This window comes from Elephas maximus, chromosome 5 (assembly GCF_024166365.1).
Source record: "Elephas maximus indicus isolate mEleMax1 chromosome 5, mEleMax1 primary haplotype, whole genome shotgun sequence".
In the NCBI taxonomy this organism is placed as follows: domain Eukaryota; kingdom Metazoa; phylum Chordata; class Mammalia; order Proboscidea; family Elephantidae; genus Elephas; species Elephas maximus.
Genome location: NC_064823.1, coordinates 151,995,186 through 152,013,673, shown reverse-complemented (window position 1 = coordinate 152,013,673; position 18,488 = coordinate 151,995,186). Strand labels below are relative to the sequence as shown.

The following is an 18,488-nucleotide window of genomic DNA, read 5'->3' as shown; positions in this document are numbered from 1 at the left end:
ACTCTGAACTGGTTTAGTGAACTGGAACTCAGCTGGATATATTTTTATAAGCTGACTTAAACACTCTTGGAACACAGCGGAAAGAATAAATTAAGGAAATAGAATAAGGAGATTGAGCTAGTTTGGAAATGACAAAGAGACGCTTTAAACGTGCTGAATCTCTGAAATGAAAGACTACCCAAGAAGAAATATCTGCCAGGAAGGGGTAAATCTGAGGCTAAAACAAGAGCGAGCGCAGGGGCAGAAATATAAACTTGTGAGATACTCCACTAAATCATAAGACAAAAAATAAAGACCACAGTAAAAAAGGACAACCTGTATTTTAGGGAAGGAGCCCTACTAGAACAGTGGTTAAAGCACTCGGTTGCTAACCAAAAGGTTGGCAGTTCAAACCCAGCAGCTGCTCCGTTGGAGGAAGATGTGGCAGTCTGCTTCCATAGAGATTTCAGCTGTGGAAACCCTATGAGGCAGTTCTGCTCCACCCTATAGAGTTGCTACGAGTCGGAATTGACTCAACGGCAATGGGTTTGGTTTTTTTGGCGTGGATACTTTAGGGGCAAGAGATAAGCTACAAAGAAGGCAAAGTATTAACATTTTAAAAGTAATATGTATCACTGTATTTCAACATCTGAGTGCAAGCATATCTGAGTGCAAGCATATTACACTTTGGGGAAAAACCTAAAGAAGTCAATAATAGGACTGAGCCAAAAATGTAAGCAATGATCACACCTAAACTGTGAGATTAACACAATCCTCCATCTTAAGAATTATGAAGTATGTTAGTACCTTTTATGATAAAGGGATTATTATTAGAGATTCATAAAGTAGAAAAGATACTAGGATGAAAAACAAAATAAGTATTCACAGCGATATAATTTAGTTACCCCCAAAACTTAACATTAATTCATGGAAAACAATACCTTTGCATCCTGTGGCTCAGTTTCCAAGCACTGCCTCCGAGGAGCTTCTATTCTGGAATCCAGGCCGCCTGGATTATCATCTGTAAATCAGTTTGGACAGAATCACAAAGGAATAAAAGCCAAATGAAAAATGAAATGCACAGTTCTATTTTAAGATAGCCAGAGACTTCTTTACTAGGCTTGTGATCCACTGAAGCCAGGAGTTATTCTAAATGTATTCATAAGCTCATGTGATCTGAGCACTGAACATTGGCTATTGGCCCTGGCAGAGCAAAAAAAAAAAAAAAAAAAAAACCCCAAATGCTTAAATGACAACCAAGTAGCAGGTTTTATGGAAAAAGCATAAAAACACAGAGTTCCCAGAGACCCTTTACCTTCACCTTCCTGAACAAGTTACCACCTGAGAGATATGGCTTAAAGGTACAGCTTAAGACCACGGAGCTTTGGAATCAGATTTACTTTAAAGTCACAATCCCTAAGAACATTAATTTCTTTATTTAGAAGTGATGATATCTAATTCACAGGGTTATTGAGAAGATTAAGTAAGACTATATATAAAATTTTTTATATATAAAATACCATGGATAATACCTGGATACAGTATGAACTCAACGAATTATTATAAAAGGATGTGAAAGCTGGACAACAAACAAAGACGACCTAAGAAGAACTGATGCCTTTGAATTATGGTGTTGGCAAAGAATACGGAATACATTATGGACTGTGAGAAGAATGAACAAATCTGTCCTGGAAGAAGTACAGCTGGAATGCTCCTTAGAAGTCAGAATGGCGAGACTTCATTTCACATACTTTGGGCATGTTATAAGGAGGGACCAATACCTAAAGAAGGACATGATGATTGGTAAAGTAGAGGGTCAGCAAAAAAGAGGAAGACCCTCAACAAGATGGACTGATACTGTGGCTGCAACAATGGGCTTAAACATAGCAGTATTTGCAAGGATGGTACAGGACCAGGCGGTGTTTCATTCTGTTGTACAAAGGGTTGCTATGAGTTGGATATGACTCGATGGTACCTAACAACAACAACTAATAAAGGGAACTATTTTATTATCCATTCTTTTTCACTTATTAAGTTGTTATTGTTGGCAGGCGCCATTGAGTTGGTTCCTCGTGAGTATTTCAGTAAGTATTTACTGAATTTCTTTGTGTCAGGTATGGAATTATAAAATTTCTGCACTCTCCAATATGGTAGCCACCAGTCACATGTGGCTATTTAAATTTAAATTAATTAAAATCAGATAGAATTAAAAATTCGGTCTTTTCAGTCACATTAGCCACATCCAAGTGCTCAATAGGCACATGTGGCTGGCGGCTACTGTACTAGAAAAAGCAGCTAGACAACAGTGCCATCACTGCAGAAAGTTCTATTGGATGGCAGTGTTACAGACCACGAGAAAATCAACACCATGGTGCACAGAGGGGTATTACACGAACGTTTACAAAAATGTTTGAGCAGCTCTACAGGACATCTATGCAAGATATAAAATATAGACCTCCGTGGCGCCTGACTGGGTCCCAGGGCCATGTTACAGACGAAGCCTGGGTTTGTGTAAGTTCCAAGGATTAGGTCTTCTGTAAGGAACAATATAGTTTCTAGATCAAGATCCAGAAAGGACCCTAAAGGGGTTAAGCCAGTCTGAAAATAGAGCAGTCTCAAGAGTTGTGAAGTAAACATTACTACCCTCAAGAACTCTCTATGTTGTTCACCCACTATTTTGGATATGAACATAATATAGTTTTCAAAGATATCTAAAACAGGAACATGTATATTACAAATACCCGGCTCATCGTCTGAAGAGGGGTAATGCTTCTTTCTTTTTCTTTTAGCCACATGCCTTTCTTCTTCTTGGATTGAAATTTCAACCTAGAATTAAGAAGGATCATTTTAAAGGCAATAGAATCTGGATCCAAATCTACTGAAATGGGGACAGATTAGCTTCTAGTCTTTGGAATGAATTTATATATAAACTAAAAAAAAAAAAAAAAATCTAGAATAATGCTTTTGGCATCTAGATTTGGATTTGACTCATTCTGAAAGCTTGAATCTTTTCTTTGGATTTGAGTGTAAATTCATATGAAATATTCAAATCTGTTTCTGGCTACATACTGTATTTCAATAATTTGAAAACATACATTTTAAAAAATATTTTTTATTTTAATAGCTTTGAAGTCAAGATATGTCTTACAATTGATAGCATGTCATAGTTAATTGGCAGTGTTTTTCTCCTTCTCCGTAGTCCAATAAATAATGGTGCTTCTTACAGTTGACAAAAAAGTGGTACATAAAAAAATTTTAATTGTATAACACAGATATGTTAAAAAATCTCGAGACCTACCAAATTATTACAAAAAAAGTGATATGGAAAATCGTTAATAAATCCTTAATACTATAGATAAAGAATGAAGACCTTTCTTCACGCACAGGTGAAAATACTATGTAAAAAACCTGAAATATCTGAGTTTATTATGAAAACGCACCTCTTTGGGATCTGCTTCGATACTGTGGCCTCTTACAGCTTCTGTGCTGTCTTTTTTACCATTGGAAATCTCTGTGTAAAAAATGCAAAACAGAAATGAAAAAACATATATTTATTCATTCTAATACTTGCTTTGCGGGGGAGAGAGGAAGGAAGGAAACTGGGTCAGTAACTTTACTGACTACCAGTATGTACAAGGCAGTGTAGCAGATGCTTTAAAATGGCTCTTCACAGGATCCTCAGGATAGCAGATTCACGTAACTCTCATCATCTGCATGGTCTGATATGAGTGAACAGGGTTCAAGGAGGCAAGTAACTTGTCTGGGGTCACAAGCTGACTTTATACAGCAGACTTTGAAGCCATTTCTCCCCTAGTTCACATAGCAACACAGTAGTAGGAAGTGCTCAAGCAAAACAATGAGCTATCACTTTGGAGTCACCAGATTAGCAAACATTCAAAAGTCAGACAATACCAAATATGGGTGAAGGTACGAAGTGACAAGTGGTACGCCACCAGGTGACTACTGGCACATTCAGTAAAGATGGAGAGGTGTCTGATAACCCAGCAACTCCACACCTAGAGATACGAGCACACTACATATGCACTGGGAACTGGGTACAAGATCACACATGATGGCATTCTTTGTAATTGGGAAAAGTTGCAAAAAACCTAGATGTCCACCAATAAAAAAACAAAAACAAAGAATAACTGTGGTATATTCACACAATGGAATGCTAAAAAGCAAGTGAAATAAAATAACTCATTACCAAACTCGCAGTCATCAATTCTGACAGCTATACAAATCAATATGACTAAATCTGAGGACCTAACGCTGAGTGAAAAAATGAGGAGCAAGAGGGTTTCTATGTGGTATCCTTTACCTAAAGCATGTAACATAATGCTACACATTATCTGTGGAAATGTACACAGCAAATGCAGAATAGTGGCCCTCTCTGGAGTGGGACAAAGGGAAACAGACTGGGACTGAGGAGGGGTATAATGAGAATTCAACTGTATTTGTAACATTTAAAAAATATGTGAAGGAAATATATTAAGTTTCAATATATGACAAAACTGGCTGATAGGTAGGTACATGGGTGTTTATAATTACCTCGACTTTACTTTTGACTGAAATATGGCATTAACAGGGGTGTTGAGGCTATGCAGAATGAGCACAGATCCACCTAAATGTGCCACCCCTAGTTTGCTATCAAACTGAGATTGCCTGTCAGAAGCTAACATACCTTACAACTGAGCACTTATTAGCACAGAACTAGACTTCTCCTACACACTAGACTGAGCTATTTTAAGGCAAACAAACAAACAAAAAAAACCAGCTGCCAATAACTGATTCACTCATGGTGACTCCATGTGTGTCAGAGCAGAACTGTGCTCTGGACAATTTTCAATGGCTGATTTTTTGGAAGTAGATTTCCAGGCCTTTCTTCCAAGATACCTCTGGATGGACTCAAACCTCTACCTTCTGGTTAGCAGCTGAGCGCATTGTTTGCACCACTCAGGGACCCCATACATACGTGTGTGTGTATGCATGTGTGTGTGTGTGTGTGTATATATGGAAACCCTGGTGGTGTAGTGGTTAAGCACTACAGCTGCTAACCAAAAGTTTGGCAGTTTGAATCCATCAGGTGCTCCCTGGAAGCCCTATGGGGCAGATCTACTCTGTCCTATCAGGTTGCTATGAGTTGGAATTGACTCAATGGCAACAGATTTTATATATATATATATATGTTTGTGTGTAAACACACATATATACGTATGTACATATATATATAAAATTGTGCTTTAGATGAAGGTTTACAGAGCAAATTAGTTTCTCATCAAAGAATACACATATTGTTTTGTGACACTGGCTACCAATCCCACAATGTGTCAACACTCTTCCCTTCTAGACCTTGTGTTCCCCACTTCCATTCGTCCAGCTTTCCTGTCCCTTCCTGCTTTCTTGTCCTTGCCGTCAGGCTGGTGTGTCCATTTAGTCTTGTACACATGGTTGAGCTACATGTATTAACGTTTGTTTTACGGGCCTGTCTAATCTTTGGCTGAAAGGTGAACCTCAGGAGTGACTTCAGTATTGAGTTAAAAGGGTGTCTGGGGGCCATATTCTCAAGAGTTTCTTCAGTCTGTCAGGCTAGTAAGTCTGGTCTTTTTTTCTGAGTTTGAATTTTGTTCTACATTTTTCTTCAGCTCTGTCCAAAACCCTCTACTGTGATCCCTGTCAGAGCAGTCAGTGGTGGTAGCCGGGCACAATCTAGTTGTGCTGGTTTCAGTTTGGTGGAGGCTGTGGTTGTTGTGGTCCATTAGTCCTTTTGGCTAATATTGTCCTTGTGTCTTTGGTTTTCTTTGGTCTCCCTTGCTCCAGACAGGGTGGTACCAGTGGAGTATCTTAGGTGGCTGCTCACAAGCTTTTAAGACCCCAGACACTACTCACCAAGGTAGGATGTAGAACATTTTCTTTATAAACTATGTTATGCCAACTGAGCCAGATGTTTCTCGAGACCAGGGTTCCCACAGCCCTTAGACCAGTAATCTGGTCCACCAGGGAGTTTGGATGTGTCTACAGAGCTCCCATGACCTTGCCTTGGACAAGCTGTGCTGGCTTCCCCAGTATTGTGTACTGTCTTACCCTTTACCAAAGTTTCCCTCCCCACCCCTCCCCTCCATCATAACCACCAAAGATTGTTTCTTTTTGTGTACAAATCTTTTCACCAGTTTCTACAGTAGTAGTCTCATACGATATTTGTCCTTTTGTGACTGACTTATTTCACTCAGCATAATGCCCTCTAGATTCATCCATGTTGTGAGATGTTTTGCAGATTCATCATTGTTCTTTCTCATTGCGTAGTATTCCATTGTGTGTATGTATCGTAGTTTGTTTATCCATTCATCTGTTGATGGGCACTTAGGTTGTTTCCATCTTTTAGCTATTGTGAATAATGCAGCAATGAACACGGGTGTGCATATGTCTGCGCTTCTGACAGCTCTTATTTCTCTAGGATACATTCCTAGGAGTGGGGTTGCTGGATCATTTCTAGCTTTTTAAGGAAGTGCCATATTATTTCCCAAAATGGTTGTGCCATTTTGTATTCCCACCAGCAGTGTGTAAGAGTTCCAATCTCCAGTAGCCTCTCCAACATGTTGTTTTCTGTTTTTTTGATTTGTGCCAGTAATGTCAGAGTGAAATGGTATCTTATTGTAGTTCTGCATTTCTCTAATGGGTAGTGATCGGGGGGGATTTCCTCATGTCTGTTAGCTACCTGAATATCTTCTCTGGTGAGATGTCTGTTCACAGTCTTTGCCCGTTTTTTAGTTAAATTATCTTTTTGTTGTAGAGGTGGTAGATTTTCCCACAGATTTTAGAGATTAGGCCTCTGCTGGATATGTAATAGCCAAAAAATTTTTCTCAGTCTGAAGGCTCTCTTTTCATTCTTTTGGTGAAGTGTTTTGATGAGCTTAAGTGTTTAATTTTTAAGAAGATCCCAGTTATCAAGCTTATCTTCTGGCATTCGCGTATTGTTAGTTATGGTTTGTATCCTACTTATGCCGTGTTATTAGGGCCTCTAGCGTTGACTCTATTTTTTCTTCTATGATCTTTACAGTTTTTGGTTTTATATTTAGGTCTTTATTAGTTTTTGTGTATCATGTTAGGTATAGGTCATGTTTCATTTTTTTACAAATGGACATCCAGTTTTGCCAGCACTGTTAAAAAGACTGTCTTTTCCCCATTTGATGGTGAGTGGATTTATATCTGGGTTCTCGATCCTGTTCCATTGGTCAATGCGTCTGTTGTTGTACCAGTACCAGGCTGTTTTGACTAACATAGCTGTATAGCAGGTTCTGAAGTCTGGTAGGTAGTGTGAACCCTTCTACTTTATTCTTCTCCTTCAATATTGCTTTACTTACCTGGGGCCTCTTTTCTTTCCATATAAAGTTAATGATTAATTTTTCCATCTCGTTAAAGAATGCTATTGGTATTTGGATCGAGATTGCATTGTATTTGCAGATTACTTTGGGTAGAATTACATTTTCACAATGAGGAACCCCGTATTTTAAGGCACCACTTACAGGCTGTATGGCCTTGAACAAGTACCTTGACCTCCCAAAGCCTGATTTCCTCTACTACAGGTGTGATGCAGTTAACACTCACCTTATTGGATCACGTGAATGAAAGGAAAGTTTGCAAAGTAATCAGCATAGGGACTGGCACATGCAAGTCACTTAACAAATGCTAATTATAGTTAATACTAAAATTACTATTCTGAAATGTGTTAACTTACCTTCTTTGTCATAAAGTTTGCTATGAATTTCTTCATTTGTTCTTGAGTCTGAATTTCCAACCTAAACATACAATATAAAGTGTTATTTATGAACATTATCACAAAAAACTTGAAGGCAGGGAAAAAAAGGAAGGTAATTTAATTTACATACTTTGGCTGTTTGCAAGCGCAAATGCCAAAAGGAACTGAAGTACAGAAGTGTAAGAGCATAGAGCATCTTTCTTTTCAAGATGTTTCAGTTTAACAAATGATCACCTCATTGTATTTACTCTCCTTTTATGGCAAAAGAGTAAGAAATAGAACAAAAATTTTCTGAATTCTATGAATTCCCTTCCCATCCAAAAATCTCCCACAATCTTGTTTAAAAACTCTGAAGGATTCTGCCATAAAATTTCCTGTTTGTTGCAAATCTTGTCAATCCTACTTTATTTGTGACTGAGGAGACACCTTCAGACTATCCTGTTGTTGTTAGTTGCAGTCAAGCTGACTCTGACTCATGGCGACTCCGTGTGTGCAGAGTAAGTAGAACTGCTCCATAGGGTTTTCAAGGCTGTGTGTGACCTTTTGAAGCCAGGCCGCCAGCCTTTCTTCCAACCAGGGCTTTGAACTGGTGTCTTCGGTTTGAACCCCTGCTGAGAATTTGCATTTCCACCCCCAGATACACTGAATCAAAATCTACATTTAACAAGATCCCCAGGTGATTCTTAGGTATAATACATTTTGAGAACCACTGCTCTACTAGTGGTTCTCAGAATTGGTCCCTAACCAGCAGTATTAGCATCCCCTGGGAACTTGTTAGAAATGCAAATTCTCAGCAGGGGTTTGAAACCCTGGTTCCAACCTCCAACCTTTCGGCTAGTAGTTAGGTAGTTAACTTGCAGGACTCCATGAGACTGCCCCACAGTACTATAAATCCTAGATACAGAATCTTCTGAATATCTGGAAAGGACAGATGGTGCTGGGATGTGGAAAAGGCAGCTGCTGGGGGACTCAGGGTAGGCAGTCTCCTTGATGGCTCTGCAGGTTTCAGCTACACTTAGAAGCTTTTTAAGTTTTGGAAGGCAAACCTGAACTTAACCAAGTGGGGCTTTCCCTTCCTTCTTATTTAGCAGACTGTGTGTAAGTTTCTCCTAGAGCTACAAAAGAGGGTGTTTTGATGGAGTGAGACAAATACTCTGATAATAAGCAAAGCTCTCCCAGTTCCTCTGGGGGCATCGGGGAGAATGTGGCTGTCTGTGACTACCAACGTTTTATAAAATGCTCCCTACCCTATAAATGCACTAAGGAAAAAAAATCCCTTCAGGTATTAAAGGAATTATGAGGAAAAACCTGGTGGCGTAGTGGTTAAGTGCTACGCTGTTAACTAAAAGGTTGGCAGTTCGAAGCCACCAGGTGCTCCTTGCAAGCCTTATGGAACAGTCTGACTCTGTTCTATAGGGTTGCTATTGAGTCAACTCGACGGCAATGGGTTTGGTTTTTTAACTGGGAAAAAAAATCTGTGTATGTAACAATTATGGTTTAGTATCTTCAGAAAAAGCTTTCCAAAAACATGAAGCCAACTCTAATTTCCAAAATAAAATCTACCTCATCTACAGGACCAAGCTGATTTACAGCATCAAAATCCAATTTTTAAATCCATTATAATATTAAAAATACAAAGTTGATAGTTCTTTGGCAAGTTTTTATTAGCATTACTGGAATAGTTTCCTCCTCTGATGTAAATGAGCCTTCTTCAATTTCCTTAGTTCTGTTTTATGAGAGAAGTTGTGAAGAATAACCTTTTTGGAAGTCAGCCTAAAGAGCCTCTAGAAATACAATGCTGTTGAATTCAGAATGACTCTTTCTCTGAGGAAAACAACTAAATTTCGTGACATCAGTAGACAAAGGTGAATGTAGAAAAGAGTAAGTTAAAGCTGCTGTCAATATGCTGAACTAGAACGGAGAGGAATGGCTGCCTGTCTCCTCAAGAAATACAGACATTCCATCCACCCAGATGTCCCCATCCCATTGCTCTCAAAAAGCAAAACAAAACGAAACCAACCCAAACAAGGACAACACCAAAACCAAAGCCAATACAGTGGTCTTACATTCAGTGATTCCATCACCAGAGAAGACTCCCTCCGTGGTACAACTGTTCAAAAAAGAAAAAGGGAAATTTAATATTGTTTCTGAACTACAAAGAAATAAAGTTAAAAATCTGCAGGGGTAGTTAAGTAGGACTACGTTGCTAAGTGGCCTAGTAAGTTGCCTTTGTGAACTGTAAAATTCTGACCAGTTATTTTCCACAATCTGTGTTCTGCCATAGTACCAGAAAAACAATAGGAGTTAATGTTGTTTGCATTTTTACAATAATGGCAACCGAAACTGTCAAACTGTTGTCGTCAAATTGGTTCCAACTCATAGTGACCCTACAGGACAGAGTTGAACTGCCTGTCCCACAGGGTTTCTAAGACTATAAATCTTTATGAAGCAGACTGCCATATCTTTCTCCTGTAGAGAGGCTGGTGGGTTTGAACTGCCAACCTTTTGGTTAGAAGCCAAGTGCTTAACCACAAGAACTTGTGCAATAATGGTGGTGGTCCATTAAATCACCAGTGTAATTTGACTCTGCCAGTGATCTGAAACTTAGAGAAAAGGTAGAAGACCTGTTATTGTAACTGTTAAGCTGCAGTGTAACAGTGCTTCATTTAAAAATAATGGCATCAAATAAAAATTTAGACCTTATTCCCTCAAACAGCTATGGTCTGTTTATATTCCTTGGAAACTTGAAGTATGAGGTCTACTGTTTCTACTCAACAATGACAGGACACACATTTTTCTTTCAAACAACTTCCTTTTACGTAAGTACATCTCTTATTGAACTATCCCTAAACACAGTAAAGCCATCTGAAACACAACTGTTGGAACAAAGGGTTTTAGAATCCAAAAATGTTACCTTTTTGACAATTAACAAACGAGATGTTAATTACTTCTACTATGAAACACCACTGAGACAAATTTTATCTAACATACCTGCCTGAGTTTTGGATAGACTAGGTATCTTCAGGGTTTAACAGGTTAGCATGAGCGGCTTGACAGGTCTTGGTGTGATACTGGCTGATACTTTTGCTTATAAGGCTTTTGGGGTCACATACTTTGAAGACTCCCTTTCAGATAATTTTATCTAGGAAGGTCCTTCATCCTACCTTCCACCAGAAAGCCATGTGTGAAGACTGATACACACTGCCCGTGGCATCTGAATGACGCCACCTCCAGTGCCCTTCTCTTTGCCTTGACGACCTCAAACCCATAAAACAAACCCTGTTGTTGAGTCCATTCCAACTCCTGATGACCTCATGTGTTGCAGAGTAGAACTGCTCCATAGGATGTTCTAGGCTGTAATCTTTGTGGAAGCAGACTGCCAGGCCTTTCTTAGGGGATCCTGCTGGGTGGATCTGCCAACCTTTAGGTTAGTAGTTGCGTGCAAACAGTTTGTGTCACCCAGGGACCTCCTTGATGACCTAACGTACCCTTCGATATTTGGCTCATTAGAGGGGATGACAAATGCTTATCAAGATTCAAAGCATACATTCTTTACTTACCATTTCACATTAATTACGTATCCTGCTGAAATACTTGGGGAAACCCATATAGCTACATGCATAAGGAAGCTAATTACGTCTTTAGGTATAACAGAGAAATTAGAGATGACCAAGAGATCTAACAGACAGACATGCTCCTGCTATTAAAACAAATGAAGTGGCACTGACAGTGAGGGACACCCACAATATATGCTGAGTGAAAAAAAGAAATTACAGAACAATGTAAACATAATTTCATTTTTATTTAAAATACTTAATTGTATTGAAAGTGGTTACCCATAGGTAGTGGGGAACTTTATTAGGTACCTCTATATATCTTTCAAACCTAACCAAACCAAACCCACTGCTGTCAAGTTGATTCCAACTCGTAGTGACCCTGCCGGACAGAGCAGAACTGCCCTGTAGGGTTTCCAAGGCAGTAATCTTTACAGAAGCAGACTGCCACATCTTTATCCCACAGAGCGGCTGGTGGGTTCAAACTGCCAACCTTTTGGTTAGCAGTACTCAACCACTGCACCAGCAGGACTCCTTTTATATATTACATTCTATAATTAAAGGGAGAGGGTGGTTAGTAGAGAGAGATTAGTTCAGTTTAAACGTGGGCGTTCCCTGGGGCCTCGCTTTGCAAAGCTGACCCGAACAGACACGTATGTGCCTTTATTACAGCACCTTACTCATTTGCACAGCCATATGAGGGCAGAGACTGTGTTCTCTATCTTGATTTCCCTGGTAGTCACAAGTACCTGGTTTAACAGTGTTTGTCAGGAGAATCATTTAAAGAGCTCAGCGATGAGCGGATGATGGTAGACATTCTCGCTGCCTTCCCTGCATCTTCCCCAAGAGCCCAGACTATAGTCTGGGGCACCATGTGGGTCCAGAGATACCTACTCTACTCTTGACCCAAGGACAGAACAGTTGACTTAAGTTAACCAGCAAGTTACATTCCTCTGGTCACAGTAATTAGTTTAGGGTACACGCATGTATCTAAGCTAAATCAGAGTAAGTCTCAGGATCTAGGCCAGGAACATAGGACAAGGATATTTTCTTGGAGGCTATGAATGAGAAAGCAATTACCTCTGTGAGGGGGCTGCAGGAGAAGATAAGAAATTGAGTCACTATTAGGTGTGTTTGGGGGATATCAGCATGCTACTGTATCACACTTTGCCTAAACTTTTCAGTTTTGTGAGCTAATAAACTTAAAGCAAGTGTTGGTATAGTTCTCTGTTACTTGCAACCAAAATCACCCTGACTGTACCATCTTACTAACATTAGCATTTTGGCATCATAAAAAAAAGGAGAATGGCCTTAAATTTGGGCACATATTCTAAAGTTCCTAGTACCTTTTTTTTTTCTAGTTAATGTGTAAATCAAAAGAAAACATGCCATAATAACTAAAGTACCAACTAGAAAATAATTCTTTATTGTCATAATTCTTATTTCCATTTCTCCAACCCAGTGATGAAGATCAAAGACTACAGCTTTAAACATGTATCACACCCCAAGAAAACAAAAATCCTCACCACTGAACCAATAAGCAACATCATAATAAACAGAGAAAATACTGAAGTTATCAACGATTTCATTTTACTTGGATCCACAATCAACATCCACGGAAGCAGCAGCCAAGAAATCAACGGACATTTTGCACTGGGCAAATCTGCTGCAAAAGATCTCTTTGAAGCGTTAAAAAGCAAAGATGTCACTTTAAGGTCTAAGGTGCACCTGACTCAAACCACAGTTATTTTCAAGTGCCTCATAGGCATACAAAAGCTGGACCATGAATAAGGAAGACCACAGGAGAATTGATGCCTTTAAATTACGGTGTTGGCAAAGAATACTGACTATACCATGGACTTCCCGGATAATGAACAAACATGTCTTGGAAGAAGTACAGCCAGAATGCTCATTAGAAGCAAGGATGGTGAGACTTTGTCTCACGTACTTTGGACATGTCATTGGGAGGGATCAATCCCTGGAGGACATCATGCTTGGTGAAGTAGAGGGTCAGCCAGAAAAAGGAATACCCTCAATGAGATGGACTGACACAGTGGCTGCAACAATGGGCTCAAACATTGCAATGGTTGTGAGGATGGCACAGGACCAGGTGGCATTTCATTCTGTTGTACATAGGGTCGCTATTAGTTGTAACCGACTCCACGGCACCTAACAATTGTCTAGTGGTTATCAAAGTATAGTTCAGGGAACCCCTGGGGAAAGGATATGAACAGACATTTCAACAAAGCAGACCTTCAAATAGCTAACAGACACATGAGGACATGCTTGCAATCACTAGCCATTGGAGAAATAGAAATCAAAACTGCAATGGAATACCATCTCACCCTGACATTAGCAGCACGAATCAAAAAACCAGAAAATAACAAATGCTGGAGAGGTTGAGGGGAGGCTGGAACTCTTATATACTGCTGGTGGGAATGCAAAATGGTACAACCATTTTGAAAAATGATATGGCGCTTCCTGAAAAAGCTATAAACAGAAATACCATACAATCTAGCAATCCCAGTCCTAGGAATATATCCTAGAGAAATAAGAGCCAACACATGAATAGACACATGCATGCCCATGTTCACGGCAGCATTATGTACAATAGCAAAAAGATGGAAACAATCTAGTGCCCATCAACAGATGAATGGATAAACAAACTATGGTACATACAAGCAACGTACTATTATGCAAAGATAAAACACAATGATGAATCTGTGAAATATTTCACAACATGGATGAATCGGGAGGGCATTATGCTGAGTGAAATAAGTCAATCACAAAAGGACAAATACTATATGAGTTCACTATTATAAAAACACATGAAAATGTTTCCACACAGAAGAAAAAAAATCTATGGTGAATCTGAGGGAGGGGAAAGGTGGGGAGGAAAAAAAACACAAATTAGATAGTAGATAAGTGGTAACTTCGGTGAAGGGTAAGATAACACACAATGCTAGGAAGTCAGCACAGCTGACCTGGGCAAAGTCACAGTAGCTTCATAGACACATCCAAGGTCACTGAGAGACTGAGTTCCTGGGTTGAGAGCTGGGGTCCGTAGTCTTGAGGGACATCTAGCTCAACTAGCATAACATAGTCTTTAAAGAAAATGTCCTACATCTGACTGTGGTGAGTAGTGACTGGGGTCTTAAAGGCCTGCATCAAAGGAGAATGAAGAACACCAAAGACATATAGGAAAGATGAGTCCAAAGGACTAATGGACCACAACTACCACAACCTCCACTAGTCTGAGCCCACAACTAGATGGTGCCTGGTTATCACCACTGACTGCCCTGGCAGGTATTGCAACAGAGAGTCCCAGACAGATTGGGACAAAATCACAGAACAAAATTCAAATTCAGACACACAAAAGGCCAGGCTTGCTGGTCTGACAAAGACTGAAGAAACTACAAGAGTATGGCGGCCACCAGAATATGGCCCCCGGACACACCTAACTAAGCACTGAAGTTAGTCCTGAAGTTTACCCTTCAGCTAAATATTAGTCAGGTCTATAGGGCCACACACTTGAGAGTTGTGCATCATAGTTCAATTACGTATACGATACTAATGAGCACACCAGCCCAAAAGCAAAAACGAGAAGGCAGGAAGGGCCAGGAAAACTGGACGAACGGAAATGGGGAAACGGGTGCAGAAGGGGAGAGTGTTGACAGATTGCGGGGTTGGCAACCAAGGTCACAAAACAATTTCTGCATTAACTGTCTAATGAGAAACTAATTTGCTTTGTAAGCTTTCACCTAAATCACAATTAAAAAAAAAATGTAATGTGGTTCTGAGACCAAAAGTTTTAAGAGGGGCTGCCGCCTTCCCTTCTGGTGCCTGGCTTTCAGGTCTTGCCTTCCCATAAAAAATGTGCAGTTGACAATAGAAAGTGTTGCTACAGCGTGGCTGAGCAGGATCAGGACGGAGAAGAGGCTACATGCAAGGTGAGGGGAACTTCCCTAGAGTCACTGGAGCAAAAGTCAGAGTCCGAGGGCCTAGAGTGAGCCATTTAAAGGAGTGAGAACATGGGCTGCAGAAAGAAGGACATCATGCTTGGTAGAGGGTCAGAGAAAGAGAAGATCCTCAACAGATGATTGACAAAGTGGCTGCAACAATGAGTTCAAACATAACAGGGACTATGAGGATGGCACAGGACTGGGTAGTGTTCTGCTCTGTTGTACGCAGGGTCGCTACGAGCCAGAACCTGCTCAACAACAACCTAACAGCAGTGGCATCTGAAGGGCAGGAAGGGCACTGGAAAAAGTTTTTTTTTTTTTTAAATAGAGCAAGAGTTTGCTCCAAAACTACTTTCTTTTTGCCACAATTACTTGGAGATATCAAATTTAAACATAAAATTGGCCTTTAATGAGAAAATATGTTAAGATGGAACGGTAAAGAATTTTCTTTTACCTGTTTTAAAAAGTGAGGTGGAAAGTCATATATCAGTGTTTTATTACAAATGCTGTCGGCAGTTTCCGCTGAGTTGGTTCCCGACTCACGGAGACCCCATGCACAATGGAAAAAAATGCTGGCTGGTGCTACGCCATCCCCATGACTGGTTGTGGATCAAACCTTTGTGATTCATAGGGCTTTTACTGGCTGCTTTCCAGATCACCAAGCTTATCTTTCTAGCCCACCTTGGCCTGGAAGCTCTGCTGAAACCTGTTCAGCATCAGAGCAACACGCAAGCCTCCACTGACAGATGGGCGGTGCCTGCGTGTGAGGTGCACTGGCCGGGAATCAAATGCAGGTCTCGCACACGGAGGGTGAAAATTTTACCACTAAACCACCACTTCAACTGCAACAAAAGGTAAGACACACACAAGGAAAAAAAAAAAAAAAATCTGAGTAACTACTAAAAGGAGCTTACCTAGTCCACTTGGTTCTTCCACACAGGGACTTTCTGGTGGTACGAGAATTTCAGTTTTCTCCTCCTCTGAAGGCACAAGTGTCTAAAAAGTCCAAAGCAACAGAAAGGTAAATTAACTGAGGTTTTTACAACAAAAAGGCAAGACTGACCTCAGCTAAATTAAAGAAACAAAAATAATCAGCATCTTGTAACAATATAAAAGCACACTTTCAAGTCTGCAAAATTTGAAAATGAATACATGCTAGCCTTTAAAAGCAAACAAAATCATTCTAATCTCATATTTCATACATCAATGGACCTCCTACTGCTTTCAAAGTAAAAGTCTAGCTTAGCACAGCACAAGGGCCTTCACAATCAAGTGCCCCTCCCTTGAGAGGCAAGTCTTGTCCCAGAGCACCGAAACCTACTGCAGTGGCTGGGTCACACCACGGGCCCTTCCCTCTCTGTGCCTAGAACATGCTGCTCCCTCGGCCAGGAAGGTATCTTGTTTTCCTTTCTCCTCTGGCAAACTCTCATTCTACTTTCTAAATCCAACTCAAGCGTCCTCCTTGGCAAGCCTTCCCGCTGTCTGCCCACCTGTGCCCCTGCTGGGTAAGTTGTGCCTCGTCTGCATTGCTCACAGCCCATTTACAGCTATCTTGTCACTTATACTCTGACGGTGCCACAAATGTGGCTGGAAAGGGGGCATGGAGTCTAATTTGTATAAGGCACATAGGCCATGAGAAAAAAAAAAAATCTAGGTTTTACTCTTAGTGCAGTGGGAAGCTACTGGAGTTTCAGCGGAGCAATGACTTGACCTAATTTATATCTCTAAAGCTTACTCTCACTGCTATACACATCACAGACTGGAAGAGGGGCTCAAGGGGAAGTCAAAGCCCAAGGGGGAAGCTACTGAAGTAGTGCCTTAGCACTGGGTCGTAGCTGTAGAAACTGAGTGAAATAGATGGGATTCAAGTTCTCCTTTGCAAATGGACCTACAAGAACTGGTGATAAACTAAATGCGGGGTGTCAGGGAGGAACTGAGGGTGACTTCCAGATTTCTGGCTTAAGTAAATGGAATGGATGACAGCATTACTTACTTTACTACTGAGGTTCCCACCCCACAGGATGTGACAATACCTAAGAGTCTTAAGCATAATGAGAACAAGAGCTATATATTGCCTAAGCGTACATATGCGCACGGTACTTGTACCGTTTACGGTTCAGCATAACTGAATCATCAGCCGTACCTGAGTTTTCAAGTCACTTTTCGGTTCCAATCTTCCCAAAGCATGTGGTGGAGACTCTTCATTGCCTAATAAAATTCAAACCATTAATCCAATTTAAGACTTCACTTGTGAAATACATTCTGAATCAAAAGGCAATGGAATGCTGTTATCAGGCATGTCAAGCCCCCTTTATCTGTTGTTTCATTTTGCTGTCAGTAGGAAATAATGAAAAGGAATACATGGTGTAAAAAGGATCTTGGCTAAGAGGCAGGGCCCATGTACTCACGTTCTGGGGGTAAAACCATTTTATGCTTGCACTGAAAGATGGCTGCCCAGGAAGAATGACAAAATATTATTTTGAAGAGACCTCTTATTTCTAAGCATTTATCTATGGTGATCAGCACCAAGTTTTTCCCTAAAAGCATAAATGCTGGGTCACTGAAATATATTCTCAATAAAGAAGCTGATTTATGAATAGGTTCACTTTACTTGCTTCACGCTAACACAGCAAAATTAAAAATAAAGCTAAAAAACTGTGAGGTAGACAAAATGCAAGCGGAATTTTCCCTGATGGGACTCGGTTTTACCCTGGTCCTGCACCTTCCCTTTCTCCCTCCCTTGTCCTTCTGTTTGTTGCTTCTTCAGTTTCCCTCATCTGTCCAGGCATGAGCCTCCTACGAAAACCCTTCCTCTCTCCAAGAAGCTGCAGACTTTTCCTTGTTAAAAGCCAAATTCTTTCACGGATAATAACAAAACAAAAAACAGGGGTGCGGTAGGGGAAAATAGCCTGTAGCAATGACTGAGTCATAAAAACCTCCAGAACACTCAATTGACCCCAGGCTGAGATCAACAGAAAAATTTAGTTACCTATTCCAACATCTGAGTTCCTATAATAACCAAAACCAAACCAGTAACAGCTGATTCTGACTCACGGTGACCCCATGTGTGTCAGAGTAGAACTGTGCTCCACAGGGTTTTCAACAGCTGAATTTTTGGAAAGAGACTGCCAGGCCTTTCTTCCGAGGCACGTCTGGATGAACGCGAACAGCCAACCTTTCAGTTAGCAGCTGAGGGCTTAACTGTGTGAACCATCCAGAGAGTCACTATAATAAACA

The 18,488-nt window shown here is 40.4% G+C and overlaps 1 protein-coding gene across 2 annotated transcripts in view; it reads right to left on the bottom strand.

Moving 5' to 3' along the window:
* The window catches only part of BOD1L1 (biorientation of chromosomes in cell division 1 like 1), a 64,169-nt gene that overhangs the window by 16,783 nt on the left and 28,898 nt on the right, over positions 1-18,488 (bottom strand). For both annotated transcript variants that reach the window (XM_049886497.1, XM_049886498.1), the window contains exons 11-17: positions 17,395-17,459; positions 16,166-16,247; positions 9,802-9,845; positions 7,715-7,775; positions 3,420-3,490; positions 2,721-2,805; positions 921-1,000 (exon numbers count right to left, since the gene is read on the bottom strand). In XM_049886497.1, coding sequence (XP_049742454.1) covers positions 921-1,000; positions 2,721-2,805; positions 3,420-3,490; positions 7,715-7,775; positions 9,802-9,845; positions 16,166-16,247; positions 17,395-17,459 — 488 coding nt within the window. The remainder of the gene's footprint in view (positions 1-920; positions 1,001-2,720; positions 2,806-3,419; positions 3,491-7,714; positions 7,776-9,801; positions 9,846-16,165; positions 16,248-17,394; positions 17,460-18,488) is intronic.